The 19,634-nt window shown below is 42.5% G+C and overlaps 1 protein-coding gene across 1 annotated transcript in view; it reads right to left on the bottom strand.

Moving 5' to 3' along the window:
• NXPH2 (neurexophilin 2) overlaps positions 1 to 13,313 on the bottom strand; it is a 35,232-nt gene extending 21,919 nt beyond the window's left edge. The window contains exon 1 of the mRNA XM_064718856.1: positions 13,039 to 13,313. Coding sequence (XP_064574926.1) covers positions 13,039 to 13,092 — 54 coding nt within the window. The 5' untranslated portion in view covers positions 13,093 to 13,313. The remainder of the gene's footprint in view (positions 1 to 13,038) is intronic.
• Positions 13,314 to 19,634: the final 6,321 nt, after the last annotated feature.

Genomic DNA, 19,634 nt, shown 5'->3' with positions numbered 1-19,634 from the left:
TTTCAAAGTATACTGTTGACAGTTGTTGATGTTGGACCAAAGGTGATTATATAAGCTCCAGGCTTTGATTGCCAACATTTAATTGAATTCAGCCATTTGTTCCATTTGTTTCTAACGTACATATTCCTTGAAACAAGTCATATTTGTGTTGTAAAACATAAAGGACAGAATTTACCTGCTAACTTCCCAGGATGTTGTCTTGCATATACATACAGAGTATGTCACAGGATGAGCTGTTCTTCCCTGCTAGGCAATACATCCAGGACTGTTTCCTATTTGAGCTGTCAGGAAGACAGTGCATTTCTTGAATGCTCAAAAGCATTTTGAATAAAACAGATTTTTTTTTTTTTTGCCTGGTGGGTTTCAAAATATCACAGAGCAGATATACACTTAGCACTATGTGAAAGAAGAATTTAATCTCGAATGTTAATTTATGAGGTTTGTATGTATATTTAAGGAGTTTATAAAAGTGATTTTTAACCCTGTGATTCTCCTGGTTTAATCTTTCACCCTTCACTTGGATATAGCACCTGCAGACCCCACTGCTTTCAGAATTCTGACACACCACAGAGAGAGCTCAACCAGTTGAACCCAGAATTGAGACCACATGAAATTAGCAACCAGAGCAGAAAGAAAGAGACAATTATGGGCTTTTATGAGTTACATCAATCACTTGGATTTATTCATTTTATCTTACAGAAGATTAATAGATATATAGAACATTAATATACTTTTACAGCAGTGTAATTTATAAAGGGCAAAACTTTTAGGAAAAGCTGTGATGCAATCTACTATTAATATTTTGCTGAGGGGGGGTGAGACTGTTAATCTATTCACCTTGCAAACACTACTTAAAATTGACAAAGTACAGCTTAGGAAGGTTATTCTGTATCTTATCCTCCAGGGTCAATACTTGGAGCCTTCTCTGAACTGATTTGTCTATATTTCAGATAGGAACACACTTTGATGTTCCTAACCAAATTGATGCATTTCCCCCACACATTTATTGTTCTTATTTCTAACTGCTGAAAGAAAAACTAGCACCTTCTCTCGCTCTTAATGGAAAGCTTATCTATTAAAGATGATGACTTGTATGAGAAAAGGTGGTGGTTCCAGGCAAAAGGACTATTTTACAGACTGCTCTAAATGTATTTCTTTCAGTAATAGGAAATCTGAAGCAATATCAGGTTTATATCAACAGAACATGTGATCCTTTAACAGCCTCTTTCAACAGAAGCTTTTCTTACACACTGCCAGCTACAAGGGTTGTCACTGCTTGCAAAGAAATGCATCCCTTGGGAATGGCTGGGATATTTCTTTAATAGGAAATTAAGGACTGAGCAAAACACTTAGGAGCACAATCTGTTTATCTATATTTCCTGCTGGTATTTTTATTTTCAGACACTATCAATTTTACCCAGACACTGACACTCCTGAAGAGCTTGCAATGGAAAAACTTCACTGGAAATGAGACTGGTGATGTTTCTGGTAGATACAAGAATGTTCTCCCTGAGCTCTGAGCTGACCAAACTCTCCCAGCTGTACTCATTCTCCTTTTTGTGGCTGTGCCTGTGAGCTCATGCATGGTGCTAACACAGTCACGTAGTTCACATCTTCAGAATATCCACAGAGCACACACAGTGTCCCATCCTCATGGGCTGGCTGCAGATGGCCAGGAAAAAGCCAACCTGTCTACATCACATACCCATTAAAAAAAAAAAAAAGTATAGGCAGTAAAAGCATCAATTTGAAGTAGCAAAAATATTCCAAAATAATTACTCAGAATATAATGTTTTCCCCCTCAATCTAGCTTATTTTCTAAATCTCAGAAATTGCCATATTCTCCAAGACTCCTCTATGTCAGGGTTAAAAGATACTGTCTAAGCAAATTGGGTCAGCACATATCTTTCCAGTTAGATGTTCTGTGAAAACCAACAAAGGAAAGAGGCAAAGAAAAAAAAAAAAAAAGATAAATTACTCCAAACACCCAGAATCAGAAGATCAATAAAGAAGTAAAACTTGCAGTGACTCACAGTGCTAATGTTGCAGATCTCTGAGGAAAAGGTGCCCAGGAACAGGCAAATAATGCAGTCTGAACAAAGTGTCTCAAGAGTGATAGAAAAGAAGATAGCTAAGCATAAAGGCAAGGAAATAAGAAAACTTTGTGCATAGTATTAGGAAAAACGAAACAATATGATACCATCAGCTAGGGATTATCATGGGACCTTCTAAGGAAGAATACTAGGAAGTGTTTAGCATCAGCAATGCTACATCACAGGAAGGCATTGGGTAGTTTTCCAGGTATCCATCTGACAAGGAGAATGACAAAAGCAGGGAGAGTTTGACAGAGAGCAAATGCACTTCCTCCCCAGTTTGATAACTGGTGCCTAAATCTATAATCTCTAAAATCCCACAGTAAGACACATGACCCAAGTGGTCCTTACATTTTAAGGCTGCAAATTCCCCTCAGTTTGTTTAAGAACACATCTCACCAAGCACCCAAGCTGCTGATCCCTGAATGGGCTCTCCCAGGATACAACCCAGGCATTCCTTCCTTGATTTCAGTTGGAGGATCCAGTGCAGGATGTGGTTTTCACACACCTTTGACTTAGGTTGCAAAACCAGGAAAAAATGCTTGCAGTGATGCTCCTACCACGTTTTATTTTCTAGTTACTCTTTGCAGGAGTAAGAACATCCTCAGGTAGGTGCAGGAAAAGTCACTTTCCTTCTCTCACTGAATTTGTACACATTCCACCTCCCACCAAAATAAATGAACATATTTGTACCTATTGTGTCTCTTCAAGGTAGATCCAAGCAGGTTTCAGTCTTGTGGAGGGCAGGGACTGAGCACCCTGCTGTAAAATGCTGTCTCCTCTGATAAGTTTGATACTGTCTTGAGAGATCCAAGCTCATTTTCCCTTCTGCCATCCTAAATAGGGGATAAGCACTGGCTTATTTGTACAGAGAGAATGGAGATGCCACCTGTTTGTTCTTCAGTCATTAAAAGCTGTTCCACCTTAAACCAACCTTTAAAAAGTCTGCTAGTGCAAGTGGAAGCAGCATCCCTGCAATCCCTGTTCTGGACTTTCCTTCTGGCTGAATCTCATTCTCAGGTACCACACACAATCTGCAGGTGTTTAATTCAAAGTCATGATATCGATAACCTCTGCATTATCTTTTAATGACTGAATTTGCCAGAAGTGTGAGTAGAAAACTCCTGACTAAGAGGTTATTCTCAAATTGAAGAAACAAGGAAGATAAACCAAACAAACCAACTGTATTTATGTAGGTTTTCTTGCCCCACTGAAATGGATCACTAGTCCTTTTCCAGGTGAGTATTTCGAGAGGAGTCAGAACCAAACAAATTATGCAACAGCAAATGTTTCCATTAAAGGCAAGATTAAAAGCTCTTCTGCAGCCTCCACATGTCTGTCCCAAACACCAAAATGTGGCTACCCAGGAAATCCTGGTGAATTTCTGATTGCCATGCAGGTGTGCTTTGGCTTTCAAACTTGTTTCTGTTTAAAATACTATTTTAGGCCATTTCCTAAGAAAACCAAACTTCCTGTGATGCTGTTGCCCATCACTGAAAGAACTGTTCAATCATTCTGTGCACTTCAGTTGGATCAGAGCTGGTGATCTCAAGGATAATTAAATTTCTGTTAGATAATTGTAGTGGATGAGACAGGAATGGGGACACAGGGCACATGTTCAGCAGGCTTTATTAATAACTGATCACAGACTGAGTTTATCTCAATACTCCCTGAAAACATGAATGGATTTCGCTGGTGTGGGACAAGTCAGTCCCACAGAACAAAATTCCATTTCCCTCACAGTTACTGGTATTATTGAAAAAAAATTAAGAATAAATCTAGTACTTACTTTGGATGGACAAGACAATCCAATCCATCAAAACACAAGAAATATAAATATAATGGCTATTGTATCTTTGTCCCCATATTAATTTTATTATTCCACCAAAAATACAACTGTGCTGTTCATTGAAAGAATATTGCAAACTCACCAGAAGGTAAATTTCTGCAGAATGGTGTCCTTAGCCAGCATAAATACAAATTTTGCTATTTTAAATTCATTCTTTCCTCCATTGTTCAACATCAAGTATTAAAAACAGCAACACGGAACCCTCAGTCTAAGCAAGCAGAGTAAGAGATCTCATCCAATACCCACAAAAAGATTTTGTTGAATAAAATATGGAGTTTAAATTCCCTGGTCACTGCAGTGTTAGGCTGCCCATTGCTGATAACACATAGGTCACACATGTCTGAATAAAAGGATTATGGGGTGAGCACCATAAAATGGATCTGAGTATGAGGTATGTCACGTTTCTTCATCTTTACATTTAGAGGCATTTTATTTAATTTAAATCAAATAGGTCCTAACTCAACAATGCATTTACTCCCCTGTCAGACACTCAAGACATTGGTATTATTTTAAGCTAGCTTAGCTTGGTGCCAGCTGGATACTGAATTCTAGTCAGAAGAAAAATGAGAAAAGACTTGAAGAGTGAGATGGATGAGAATGGCTTTCCCACTCTTTAAGAACTTTAAGGAAAGGCATTAACTGTGATTTCACCAAAACTGACATCAAAAAATCTGGGATTATGGGTTCTAGGGAGAAGGAGAGAAAGAGTAGAGAAACCAAAAACCTTCTGTGCCCCAGGATGGTAATGTGGTAGAAATGCAGTTTGTTGCATCTCTTGGTCTGGATATAAGTTTTACACAGCACAGCTCACTGCCACAATAAGACCTTGACAGGCAGAGAGTCTCTCTACACAGAGGGGAAAAATATGCTTTTTAGAAACAAATGCTTTTTAGGGCAGAATTTACAACATCTACAGTTCTATAAAACTTGCTCCTTAAACACCAATCCTCACATCATATCCCAATCATGTGCTTTAAAAGTGGATATCCACTCAGACTTGGAATCGTGACAAATGAGTTAAAAAATGGACAATTTGAAATGGAAACACTCTGGAAATACATCATACAATGAAGGACCCAAATCTGATAAACATTTGGATTGATTTGCTACCAGACAGCTTGGACAGAAGCCATCAGCGAGGGGTGAACAGATGACCATTAATAGATTCTGGAAAGGTAGCTATAAAAATTTGTTTCCTGCAAAAATAATAAAATAAAATGTTTCTAAAAATATGTTTTAAATTTGAAAAAATGAAGCTGAGTAGTAGAAAGGAAGGCAGGCTTTCTACCTGCTCTTGGGCTGCTGTATTTTGGATGGAGGGGCATCTCCAGGAGGAAGAGTAAAGCAAGGAAGCTGCAGGTTCTCCCAGAGGAGCTGAGCATCCTCTGCCTGGAAAAAAAACTTCAGGAAGATGGAGCACAGAGGGAGAGAGAAACAGAGGGAGCAAGCAGGCAGCTCCCAGCAGAATGCAGCTTAGAAAAGCTCCCTGGAGAACCAGAAACTTCTTCACAGCACTGAGCAGACCCAAGCCAGGGGAAGGCGAGGAAGACTGATGGATTTGTCATTCAGCAATAGAAGACAGTGCAGCTTGATTCAGAATTAACTCAAAAATGGATGTTTCCAGCACTGGAAGATTAATTCAATGTCTGGAAATCGACACAGCAGCTCAGCAGCAGGCAGCAGTGAGGCTGGCACACAGCAGCAGCTGCAGCACAGGATTTGTCCCAGCCCCACAAGGAATTCAGCATCGGTGTTTTCCTTGCCTAGAATGGTGACAGAACTGAAAGCAGTCAATGGGCAAAACTGAATCAGTTTCAAAAAACACTGAGGTGTTTCAATCACCTCATTTAGAGCAGCCCAGGCTAACACACCGATCAGACAGTGGTGCCACAGCAACATTATCTACTGCCAATCTTTCCACAAAGCTGATTAGCATTTTGTTAGTTTAATGAATGGAAAACAACACGGGCTTTAGTCCTCTCCCTGGCACTCTGTTTGCTTGAGAAATTGAAGGACTGGGCTTCACTTCTGCCTTGATCCAAATGACATCACTCCAAAAATGCCCCTGTTGTCAGCCAGCTCAGATCAGATTCAGCAGCTCTTTGCCTTTGGATGGACATGGACCAGGGAAGAACAAAGTCAGTTATGCAAAATATTCTTCTGGTCTGCTGGGGTGGAGATAAGAAATTTGCCTCTATTTTATTTCTTTAGTTTCTCCAAATAATGATGACACACATGTAACACACCTTGACTCTAAAGTGCCATGAACTCCAGTTACAGTGCACTATAAAATTACTGTTATGTGCATACAATTTCAGAAGTTTTCTTCCAGCAATCACCCAATTGCCTGGAGTAAGGAGAAAATTCAACTTAAGAACACCTTCCCTGGGTTTAGGCTCCCAATGGCAAAGAAACATACTCACTAGTAACAGGTAAGGATTGAGAACAAACCCCTTTGATTGTTCTCAAAGGACTGAGAACAAACCACTGCCAATGAGACCCTTAAACTCCCTCTGGGAACGGGAATTCCAACTTTCCAAACATGTTGGGAGCAACAGAATCAACAAGCAGGTGCTTGCAAGGAAAAGAGTGCCAGACAAGGACAAAAAACTTCAATGTCTGATATTTCACCCACCTGGGTTTGATGCACAAGTAGAACTCTGTTACTGTGGGAATATTCCTTGTTTCTGTCAGTCTGTCTGTCCTTCTCTGCCTGCAGTAACTTCTTACTCCACCTGCCCACAGGGCTGTTTTACATCCATCATCTTTCTCTCGCTCATATTTCACCTCTTATTCCCTCAGCAAAGTCCCAGGGCTTTTTTTTTCCTCCAGGTCAGCCTCAAGCACAGTCAGCTCCTTCTCCACTAAAACCCCTTAAATCTATTTAATAGCAGAACAAATATAGGGGCACTTCTATGCACAGTGTTTTATTCTCCCAGATAATGGGTAAAGGAAGATGAAATTAAGGTAGTGTTTATACTGATAACTGATGATATTAGAAATACCTGGTCATCCCCTAAAACAAGTACTATAATGTCAAGAAATTCACAACTGATTGTAAACATAAACCAAACATGCTGGATCTGGAGAAGCAGAATGAGAGCTTTTGGAGTAGCCTCAAATCTGTACTGTAATGATACAATAACCATAATTGGCCCCAATGCACATAAAGCCCGATTTTAGAGACATTAGATTCTTCACTCTATTTTTTTATTTCTCCCTATTCTTTCATTTCCACTTCCCAGCTAATAATAGCTTCTATTACTACCAGTCATTTGGAACAAAGAGAAAACCTACCTCAAGAACTACAGCTCTTACAGCTCTTTAAATCTACCTTAAATTATAGTCAATCGTTCCAATTCTATATTTACAGTAAGCACTGCCTTTTCAGGGAGAGCAGAGCATCACACCAGCACTGAAATCCCTGCTGCAAAGACAAAACCACTCAGTCTTAACTGCTGACCCAACTTCACAGCCCTTCATTTCCTCCCCACTCCTAATTTGTTTCCTTGAATCTCTTTGTTAAGTGCGACTGAGCTTAGAACCGACAGGGAATACCAAGGAATTAGCAATGTTTTCCAAGTCCTGACCTGCAACTGGACTGACTTCAAAGCAGTGATGCTCTGCTGGAAGCAAAAACTGCCAGCAGGTCATCCCTTATTTTCACTCTGATTGATCCTTTAAGCACCTAAACACTACACAAACTATAGCTACAAACCCAGTGGGAAATTGAAGGAAGGGAAACACAATGGGAAGGACGAATGGGGTTGGGGAAATAAACATAAACATATTTAAGATTCGAAGTGAAAGGCCAAAGCTGCCTCAGAATAGGATGTTTTTGGAAGTCAGGTTCAGGAGGAATTTGTAACAGCCACGTGAATGGGAACTTCCACCTTCCTGTTTTCCAATTCTGCTAGATGTGATCTAGCAAAGATTTTACAGCTGGTGTTTGTGTTTTGTAATGGGTATAGTGAAGCAGTGTGTTAAAGTGGGCAAAAATCAGGACACGAAAACAGATTAGCAGAGCCAATGGACTGTCCTGCATAGCATAAACCCGGAAAAACCCTTCCTTTTTCATCGCTCTCTCCGGTTTTGACACATTGACAAGTAGGTGAGAAAGATCCAAAGCCTGGGCTTCCCTGAGCCCAGGAACAGCTCACTGTTTCTGAGCAAGAGGCAATCCCCACCTATGGAACCACAGCTTTTGTATTAAAACCTTCAGCGCAGAGCAGCGCTGACCTTTGCTTACCGCAGCTCTTTACCACAGTGAGTGCCCCACAATTACCACAACTTACTCAATACCTGGAGCAAATAAAGGTCAACACCTCACACACGGACCACAAGCAGATTGCTGGCACCTCAGTGCAAACTTCTCAAGCAGCTCTTGCTTCTCCTTGTACCGTTTTGTTTGTTAAGTGTTGATTAAAGGTAAAAAATTTTAACAGTATAGAGGAATTTGGTGTACCTAGGGCGAGTTGCAGCTCTCTGATACTCTTAATGTCCAGCCCAGAGAGTGGTTTCTGCTGCTCCCTTCCAACTCCCATTCCTGAGCTCCCTTCTCTCAGGAGGAAAACCAGAAAGGGGAGTGATGAGAGCATCCTATTTTAGCACTGGGGCTTCACCAATCTTTCCATTTCACTTCCCTGTCTGTTACACTTACAGCACGACTCTGACATCTCTCCAAGTGCTTTACAATGGCAGAAAAATTCCTTGCCTGTTCCCGATGGAAAGTTTGAGACATGGATTTTGCCTCGGCAAGCCTGGGCTATCTTGTGGCCTACTGCACATCAGTCAAAGAAGTCTTGCTGTACAGATTTTAAACAGGATCTGTGATCTTTCTGTGCCCCAGTCAAGTTTATTTAAACTGAAAAGGATCATGGAAGCAGCTTCATGGAGCTAGGATAAAAGATGTGATGTGAGGACAGGTTGAGTTGGGAACCTCCTTTGCAAACTAAACCTGGCCCCGTGCACCTTAAGACACAACTCCTTATTCAGGGTAATAAATTCTCAATCTGCTGAAACCAGCGTTTGTTGATCTGTCTCCAGCTCCAAATTCTTGCAATTCTTGAGTTACCTACATTACTTTATTACACAAGGCTTATAAAGCCTACAGCATCAAAAAAAAAAAAAAAATTACCAGAGGAAGCCAAATGAAAGGTTGGGTCCAATACATTTTATGACAAAGTTCTCCCTGAAATTAAGGGGGGATGGAATTTCATCTGTGCACTTCCAGATGACCAGAGGGAAGCATTTACCTTTCTGAAATGGTGCTGAGAGTCTTGCACGGTGCCTATTTCTGATTCTCACTGCAAGGGCATGCTACCTGGACCACATTTGCAAGGCTATGGAGACAAAATTAAAGTAGCCAGGAGGAACAGATCTCTGTGTTTCTACACCTCACAGGATATGCATATTTTAAATGGAAAGGCAGCTTTAGCTCAGCTTTTAATATATTTCTTCTTATGAAGCAGTACCTTGTGCTATAGCAAATATTCTTTCAGCTCAAGTTGCTAAGAGCCTTAAATTCTGTTAAAAAAAAAGAAAAAAAACCTTTAAAAATTTTGTTTCATTGTCAAAATCTACTTTGGTTATAGTTATTTTCAGCCTTTGAAATTCCAAGACAAACAATATGTCATTGAATTTCACTCATGTCAAATGCTATACTGCTAAACTTGGTGGAGAAAAATTTTAAATTATGAACCTTTGGTATTTTTTCTTAATTATTTCTCATCTATATAAACAGTGCTGGGGAAAAAAAATCAGCTGCTTTTAAGGGTTTGTAAAATGATTGATTCCTAGATTTCTAATGCAGCAACAACTCTGCCCAACGCTAATGTTAAAGAGATTTTATTGATAGAATACTGAGGCAACTTTGACTGTAAGCACTGGAAAATGCTGCTGTGAGCCTTTCTCAATTTCAGACCACTGAGATGAGAGAATAAACCAAGAGTTCCAGTGCCTGGCTACCCCAGAACCACAGGTCCTGCCTGGGACTGTGTGTGTCTCCGAAACTGCACCTCGCCTAGACAAAGGGACAGTGACAGCTTTTTTTTTTTGTTCCAACAAGAATTCTTTAAAATAACAACTCGTATTTGCAGGGAAGTAGAAGAAGCCCCCCTTCTCCTTAGAGGTATTTAAAGCTGACTTAACAAAACACTAGCAGGGATTCTATAAACTGCATTATCCTAATGCTTCACACACTTTAATTCTCAACATGTAGAACTCCATTACTTCCAAAGAGATAACTAACAGAGCATTCAGCAATTATGTGACAATTGGAAAAGCTTACTGAAAATTAATAGTAAAGCAAGTGCACCTATTAATGATAACACAACACAGCAATTTTTCATCTTCTTATCAATAACAGCCCAGACATGCACTGACTGTGCATTGCAAATGGTTGTTTTGCTCCATATTGTCAACAGAAGGTAAACCTGGCTTTAAAAATTAATGAATTTATACAGGAGCAAGTTAGCATCTTAACCTGACTCAACAGCAGCCTTCCTTACTGCTTAACATATCCAAATATGCAAAATATTTTAGGAAATTTATATGTGCAATTGCTGCATGCATACTGGTACCCCATATAGTAATCAAAATAATAATCTAGAAACATGCTAAAAAAATATATCTGTGCTGTCTTAAAAGTATAAAACATGAACTTCAGACTGAGCAATGTAGATACAGCATACAAAGAATCACCTAACACTGCTTTCAGAAATTCAGTGAGACACTCTGCCATAATCTCCTCAGATTTGTGAAGTTTCACACGGATTTCATCCTAATTTATGCATCTTTAACAAGTAGGTAAGTAGACAGCACACTTTGATATCTGAAAGGACAGACAGTATTTGAAGTTCAATCTATTAAAATAAAAAGCACTTCTCCCTTCACTGAAAGGCACTGCCAAAGTATTTCCCATTCTAAGAACTCTGAATTTATAAAAAATTAAGGCTGCCCCAGCAGGAAGGGTTTGATGGTAGCATTTCTGGCTTACTGAAATGCTGCTCTATTGCATCACTGAAAACCAGGATTTTTTTTTTCTTGGCTGAAATGCTGAGCTTTCACTGTAGTATTAATATTATCCACAGTGATTTTTGGTTAAAAAAGGAAAGAAAAAGTCAAGAATCAGTAATATCAATGCCTCCCTTCTAAACCTGCTCATCAGATTCCAAGAAGCCACCAGTCCCTCCAAATTCTGTCCAGAGAACAAAGAATAGCACAGACTTGCATTCAATGCATTTAACCAACATAAAATATTTCTTAATTTATAATAAGCTGTAACTTAAATCAGGTGTTCTGGTAAGAGCATGCCAAAATACATATACACAACTCTTTAGTAGTATGTTAGTGTTAAAAGGTACCTAAAATGCCTCGAAAATCTCACACATTCTCATTTTGCTTTACTTTATTATTTAAACTAACTTACAAAAGGTGTAAAACTAATTGACTCCAAAACCTTGCTGTTTGTATCTAAAAAATGCAGAAAAAAAATGAATCCTCCTGGGTGAGCTGAGTGCCACATCCACCTGATAACCTGCAGTGGCTTTTTATGATTTTTGTTTGATTCAAGGCAGCAACTTTGCTTCACTCACACACTCATAGCAAGCAACTTCCCAACATCACCTATAAAACATGGCACAACAAACCCCATCCCTGATGGCGCAAGTTCCAATTGATCCCTTTGGTAGCTCTTAAAAAAAAAATAATAAAGGAAGAAAAAAGGATGGTGCAAGTGAGTGAGAGAGGTTGTAGGTGTGAGGAAGGAGTTTTTATTTAGTTCCCTCCTGCTCAGCAACTTTGTAATCCATTTGCTTCTCTCCTTTCCCCATCCCTCACCCCTGCGCGTTGTTTAGTAGGAAACTGGGCTGCAAGAATGTGAAGAATGTAAACAGCCTTTTATTGTCCAAAAGGATGGGAGTGTGAAAGAAATGTGCGCCTTATCGCAGGGCTGCAGCTCGCTACTTCATTGCTATGATAAAGTGCTGGAGCAAAAAACATTACACGACAAGCACAATCCAAAACCGGATTAGAATTTGACATAAGCTTCCTCAAAAACTAATCAATCACCTCACACTGTAACACTAGACTCCAGTTCTTAAGGAGGGTGTTTAATCCCTTCAAGGTTTATTACACACTCCCTATTGACTACTTCGTGACAAACTTTCGCGTCCAAGGCAGCCGGGGAATGGAGGCATAACTTTTGCAGCGGAGGTATTTGTGAGAGTAACACCAGAACTCCCTCCAAAACAGCAAGCGCGGTTAAAATCTTTCCGAAATAAAAGTGAAGATGGCCAAGCTCTTTTGCAAACACGGTTTTTTTTTCTCACGAACAGGAGCATGAGTCCATTTGCACCATCAGCGCCCCACGGACGAGGCGCTAGGATGGAGAAGTTGAGCTCCTCGCCCGTCTCACCGCGCACCTGGCATCGCCTCCCTTCATTCAGAGCCCCGAATCTCGCACTCTGCACCTCACCCTGCCGCCACGTCAGTCCCCGCATTCCCCCACCGCATGCACAGCAATATTCACCGCAACACCGGCGTGTCCCACAGTTTCTGATAAAAATTAAGGAAACACCCGGGGCGCGCTGCAGCAAGCCCGAACTAACGGGGGAGCTTCCCGAGCGCTACCTGCGCACCCAGCTCTGTCTTGAACGCGAAAAAAAGGCGCTTGTGGCCAGCAGAAAACTTTCTGGGAGCGGGCAGTCTCGGCGATGCTCGGCACACACAAACACGTTTCCCCATCCCTCCCATCCCTGCCCGCGGTATTTTCCAGCTCCGCGGCCGCTCCCGGCGCATCCCGGCCCCCGCGGCTGCGCTGGGCTCGGGCTGCGAGCGTCCCGCACTCCCAAACGGGGCGAACAGAGGCAAGCCCGCTTAATTAAAATCAAATAATAAAAAATTAAAGAAAAAAAAAGTGAAAGAAAAAAAGATGGAAAAAGAAAGAGAAAACCAAGAATATGTTAGGGGCTGCGGGAGGCAGGTTAGGGGAACCGGGCTCCAGAGGAGACCGCGCCCGCCGCGCTCCCGGAGGAAAGCACCGGTGTCCGCCAAGCCCCCCGTGAGAGTCCCGGGGCCGCGGGGATGGAGACTTACGAGCTGGAGGACACCCTGGACCACGACGAGGGGCAGGGGCTGCAGGGGCACCATCCTGGCTGCCGGTCTAGGCGGCGACTCCCCCGGCGCGGGTCTCGCTCATCGCCGCTCCGGGAGGAGGACGGGGGGCAGGACCGAGCGCAGGGACACGCCGCCCGCCGTCCCCGCTCACGGGGCGCTGCCAGGCAGCGGCCAGACCCCGGCACTGCCGCGGCGCTCGGCTCGGCGCCGCTCGGCTCCGCGGGCGGCCATGGCGGGCGGGAGGCGGGCTGAGGCGGGCGGGAGGCGGCGGCGCTGCCCGGCTCCCCCCGCGGGGCACGGCGGGGCCCCCTCACAGCCCGCGGCCGGGCCCCGCCGCCCTCCGCGCCGGAGGGACCCGCCCGGGCCGCGGCTGAGGGGAGCGGTGCCGGGGGCGGCGCGTCCCCGCCGGGCGCCGAGCGGACCCCGCTGCCCCGGGCGGAGCGGCCCGGCCCTCACAGCAAGTTTAAAGAGGCGGCGGCCCCTCCTCCGCCCGCGGCCGCCCTGCCGAGCCTGGGTGCGCCTCTGGGAGCCGCCCTGGGCCGCCCGGCCCCGCCGCTGTAGGCAAGGTGAACAGACTCGACGGCCATGCCCGGGTCCCGGCTTTATAGGGCCCTCCTGTCACCGCTCCTTCCTTCGGGGGCATCTGCCCCCGGCACACACAGGCGGCTGGGCAGCCACGGGGCTTGTGGGGAAACCCGACGTGTTTGTGCTGTGACCAGGCACGGTGGGGCGGCCCGGGGTCACTCAGAGTGTCCTGGGGACACCGAACCTGCCCTGGGGACATCGAACCTGCCCCGGGGTCACTCAGAGTGTCCTGGGGACACTGAACCTGCCCCGGGGTCACTCAGAGTGCCCCGAGGACACCAAACCTGCCCCGGAGACACCGAACCTGCCCTGGGGACACCGAATCTGCCCCGGCATCACTCAGACTGCCTCGGGGACACTGAATTTGCCCCGGGGACTCTCAGAGTGTCCCAAGGACACCAAAGCTGCCCTGGGGACACCGAACCTGTCCCGGGGCCTGCCCTGGGGACACCACACACCTGTCACCTGGGACTGGTGCACATTCGAGTGGGCACAGACACAGGGTCATGTTTAATTTGGCTCCTTGTGCAGGGCTGCTGGGTCTGGGTAATGGTGTGCGAGCCTGTGGGGCGCCCCGAAGACCACAGGACCCATTTCCAAAGAATTCACTGGGGTCAGATCCATTTAATAACAGAATTTAATGAATATTCACCAGATCCATTGTTGAGATAGCCGTGAGCAGGCTGAAGTTGTCCCTCTGTTTTTGTGACACCTGTGTAAGGTGGCAACCTCGAAAGGGGAAATAAAGCTTTGGGTGCAGGAGGCTGGGTGGAACCTGATCCCAGTCAGGTTTGGCACAAGAACCTCACACACAGCCTGGGCTGAAGCAGTGCCACCACAGCAGGTACACCTGTGCCAGGCCTGGCAGTGCCTGTGTTTGCTCATCAATAATTCCATGATGTGATATGTGAGCTCTCTGTCACTGGGCTGAAGTGCAAGTTGTGGTTTCAGTTTGCAAACCCTGCCTGCCATTTGTAGATTGCTTTCCTCTTAATTCTCAGCCTCATCTTCTTACTAGGTCTGTATTTAGATTACATTTTGACAACCCTTGTACGTTCAACTGCTAAAATCCTTGTCAGTGGAAACAGCTTTGCAATCCCTCTTGTGGCACTTGAGAGCAACCATGATTTTACCAGGTAGTGATTGTGGATGTGATTGACCCATAAGTCACAATCACTCATTTGAGTTTGGACAAAATCCTTTATCTATAGCAAAAGGATCTACTCATTAAGGGAACAACTTTAAATGAGTTCATTTGCAGTAGATTCAAAGACTCAGAGAAGACTGAAATAGTGATGGTCACTGAGTCAATGTACTACAATGAATTTAATAGAGTTACTTTTTGTGGAAAAAGTTCAAGAGGTTTTTTTTTTTCATAGAATCATAGACTCTCAGAAGACAGTGTTGGAAGCGACCGTAATGTTCATACTGTTCCATCCCCTGCTTGCACAGGGACACTTCCCACGATCCCAGGTTGCTCCAAGCCCCATCCAACCTGGCCTTGAGCACTTCCAGGGATGGGGCAGCCACAGCTTCTCTGGGCACCCTGTGCCAGGGCCTCTCCACTCTCACAGGGAAGAATTTCTTCCTAATCTCTAACTCTGCTCTCTGTCAGTTTGAAGCCATTCCCCCTTGTCCCAAGTCCCTCTCCATCTCTCTGGAGCCTCTTTAGGCCCTGGAAAGGGCTCTGAGGTGTCCCCATAGTCTCTTCTCCAGACCACAACCCTCAGCTCTCCCAGCCTGGCTCCAGCACAGAGCTGCTCCAGTCTTCAGAGCATCTTTGTGACCTTCTCTGGACTTGCTCCAACAGCTCCATGTCCTTTGTTCCTTGGGGCCACAGAGCTGATGTCCTGCAGGTGAGGTGACACCAGAGTGGAAGGGGGACGATTCCCTCGCTCAATCTGCTGCCCACGCTGCTTTTGAGACAGCCCAGGACACAGGAGAATTTCTGGGCTGCCAGAGTTCATGTTGAGCTTTACATCAGCTCCTTGGGGATGCCTTTCATCCTTTCTCCACCCAGCCTGCACTTATGCTTGGGATTGCCCCGACGTTATTTTAGTGCCACCATTTGACATCCTGTTAAATACAGAACGATCAGAATAAAATACGCTAGGATTTACCAGTATTAGAGTTTAAATCCCCAAAGTTGCGCGGATGGAGAGCAGTCAGGCGCTGCTCTGCGTGTGTTTAGCAGTGAGAAATGGCACTTTCGGCGGTGCCCAAATCGCGGTTTTTGCGCTCAATCGCGGGGCCCGGTGGCCAATGGACACATCTCGGGCGCCCTCTGCCGCCCGCAGGCGGTACCGCAGCCCCGCTCGGGGCAATCGCAAATGTCAGAGTTGGAAAGGCTAAACTCGGATCAAGTGTTTAGATAGATCTCATCTGTATTTAAAAAAATAAATTAAAAAAATAAATCTGTGCTCTATAAGTTCAGAGAAAGCTGAATTTCCGTAATTGGCTTTTAATGGAATAATAGCGTTGGAGCTGAAGTACTGCAGTTCTATCCTATTAAATACAAACAGAGTTGATTCAAATGACATTAACTTTGTCACACAAGCTGCCAGAAGCCGGCCTGAAATCATGCTTTTTCCAGATTAAGTCGCAGTAAATAATTGTAAAGTGCTTTGAAGATGAGAAGCATCATGCACAGTAAGTGCTAAGTATTCTTGTTATCTGCATTATTTGCCAGAAAAGTCACAGTAGTGCTGGCTAAGAAGAGAATGGAAGGCCTGTGCTTTGCATTCCCTTGCTTTGCCGTGTTAGCATGATCTTTAAACCTCATTTAAATGGGGATGGGCAAATTTTCTGGTCTAATTTTAAGGCACAATAACTGATAGTTGGTTCATCTCAGGAAATAATGGTTGTATACTGCAGGAAGTAATCCTGATCTCTCTAGAAATGGATTAATGAGCCAGCTGTGGAAAAAAATAAACTAAAAGCTCAAGATCCTGCTAAACCATCTTGGCTGCTTCAAAAGAGTGAAAAATACCTGATTAATACATGATTGCTAATGCTTGTGTACAAAGCCAGTAATAACTTTTATTCCTTTATCAAGTAATTTGTCCACACAAACCAGTTTGTTGCCTGTAGTTAGCATCAAACCCATCCATTTTCAGCCTCAATTCAAGTCTCAAATCTCATTCCTCTGAGTTAATTTAAAGCATTGACATCAACTTTTACTTCTCTCAGTCCTAAGACTCCCCACTCTGTTTCCAGCTGCTGGGAACAGTGGACTGGAAAGAGCTGCCTGTGTCATTCAGTCCATCTCCCTTAACTGCAGACTGTGAAGTGTGGGGTTTTTGGAAAATCTTCAAGATCCTCCTTTAAATTAGCTAGTTAGGAGTAGGGGAATTTCATGCTCCAAAAATTCACACCTCTGGCATTTGAAAACCTCTTCCTAACCTCTAATTTTCAAATTTGCTGTATTTGATAGCTGGATCCTTTTACAGTCAACTGCTTTATGTTAATGAGCTCTTCTTCCTAATTATAATGTGTAGCCCAAAAAATTTAAAAGGCACCGATTGCCTCTCAAATTTTATTAATCATGTGAGCCTGGCCATCTCTCTCAGGCAATAGCACTCCATTTTCTGTATTAGTCTAGTAAAACTTTTCTTTTATCTGTTCCTATTGGAATAAATATATTTTTTAAAGAAAGTGGGTGAGCATTCAAAGTTAAATGCTGGAGTCTTGTGGAATGTCATTAATGCCTAATTTATCTCTGTTGAAAAGAGAATATTTGATACACCATGTGACAGTATTTTCCTTGTCTAGAGTGCATCCCCATTATATTTCCTCTGGATTCTCCAGTTGTTCCAATGTGTTATCCAGATCCTTCCTTCACACTACTGAGTGCCTGCTGCTTCTGTGTCAGCAGCCTATTTCAATAGCAATTCCTACCTAGCTGGAATTGATAATTAACTTATTGACTAGCTAATTAATTTATTGAATACCAGTGGTCCTAAAGATCGATCTTTAAAGAACCTTATTAGTTATTTCCTCCCAGGCCTTGAACACAGTCTATTAAACCATACCTTACCATCTTCACAACTTTTTTCCTAATCATTCTCTCCAGCCTATTTGTTTCCCTCCATGACATCCAATCATATTTTGGTTGAAGTGCAGATAAATGACTCTATTTCTTTTGTCTATAAAATTAGTAACCTAATCAAAGGCAGGTAATGAAATATTTGTCATCCTAGAACAATCTGAAAAAATAACAAAACAAACCAAAAACTTAAAACAAACCAAAACCCAGATGAATTTAGTCCATATTCCATTTCTCTGTTTCCAAGCCTTTTTTCTCCTCCTTCAGGTGGTTTTCAACAGCTTTGCGTATTTCTAAAACTCATATTTGCTGATACTGTGTTTCTGTTCATATTCTTAGGAATTAGATTTGATTTTGCTGTTCCCCATTTATACCATTGCTGATTTCACAGCTTTATTACTGATCTGCTCTCTCTGACTTGCAGTTGGTTATTTCAGATTCAGGAGTGAGAATTGTCCACTTCCACATCTCTGCTTGTCTGAGCACATCAGCCTTTGGAATTCTTTTTTACCCAGGGTGTTGCAAACACTTTCTCCTGCCCTTTGATTAGTAATATTTGCCCTAAGATTCAGGATATTCAATCATATTGAAAGCTAAAGGAGTTTATTTGAGGAAGATTGATTTCCTTCCAAAAAGAGAATGCCTTGGGTTTTTTCCTTTCCATGTACTTTTGGGTGAGGCTGAAGAGTCCTGGCTACTTTTTCATGTAATCTTTTATGGCTTTCAGTTTATTACATTTTCTGACCTCTAATAAATCCATTAACTTTGATTGTCAATACTTTGCCTTATTTAAGTGGTCTGTGCTTATCTTTAAATGCTAAGCTATTTTTTATCTAGATAGTCCCAACACAGTTGGCACTGAGACATTAAGAAGCCAAGTTAAACTTCCAGAGTTTATAAACTATTTTAGAAATGTCAAAACAGGCAAATGGGAAAGATTTTGGAAGGTACATTAACGAGAAAAAGTAATGATGAAAATGTGCTTGCAAGGAAAATGAGTTGTCTGTAACTGGTTAAAGAGAGCTATTAAATAAAATTGTTTTTAAAAGTCATAGTAGCTAGAGTTATTGCAGAACTAAATATTCAAAGAAAGCAATCACAGCATTTGAGGTCAGAGTGACTGCATTAACACCCTCGGGGGTTTTTCCCTACCTTCAAAATTTTTAATATGTTTTGCTCATCAGAAATTGATACATTATTTAATCAGTTAATTTCTTGCAAAGGAACATTTTCTCATTTATAATGAACCCTCATGTGAGATTCATTTATGCTGTGGCTACCCTGTTTAATTTATCTCTAAGGTTCTAGTTCTAAAATTGCTTTAGTTTTAAGTTTTGCTTTTGTTTTCAGAGTTTTTTTGAGAATCTGATTTTTAACTATTTATTTTCCCATAGAATATGTATAAACCATAAATGTGTGCTGTGTGCTTTGTATTTAACCCAACAGAAAAAAGATGCAAATCTGCATTACGACAAAAATATTTGCTGTGTACTTCTATTAAAAAAAAAAAAATCCAACTTTATAATATGGGAAAAAAAAGTCCCAGAGCTGTGCTAAAATTTTGTCTGTAACTCAGGAGATTAAATTTGCTGTTGCATTCATTTAGTACTGAAAAAAAGTACTGTTCAGCAGATGCTTCCAAATCCACTTCCCTTTCATTTTATTACATTTCTAAGCCATAACCTTTATATAAAAATATGCATTGTTTTTGCTGTCATCATTCATCTAAGGAGTGATAAGGAAATATCCATATAAAACATGTACAATTACTAATATCAAGGTGAACTCTGGCTATTTCTAAAAGACAACTCCAATATAATATTTTTAATAGAGTTTCAGCAAGGTAGGGATATAAATAGCTTAGAGATGATAACATGCCCAAGTGAACTTTGTCAGAGATAGAGAGAAATGTATCACATTATGTCTTAAAGAGGCCCCTTGTGGT

This window comes from Zonotrichia leucophrys, chromosome 7 (assembly GCF_028769735.1).
Source record: "Zonotrichia leucophrys gambelii isolate GWCS_2022_RI chromosome 7, RI_Zleu_2.0, whole genome shotgun sequence".
Taxonomy (NCBI): domain Eukaryota; kingdom Metazoa; phylum Chordata; class Aves; order Passeriformes; family Passerellidae; genus Zonotrichia; species Zonotrichia leucophrys.
The sequence above is the reverse complement of the archived record's forward strand: the minus strand, read 5'-3'. Positions and strand labels throughout refer to the sequence as shown.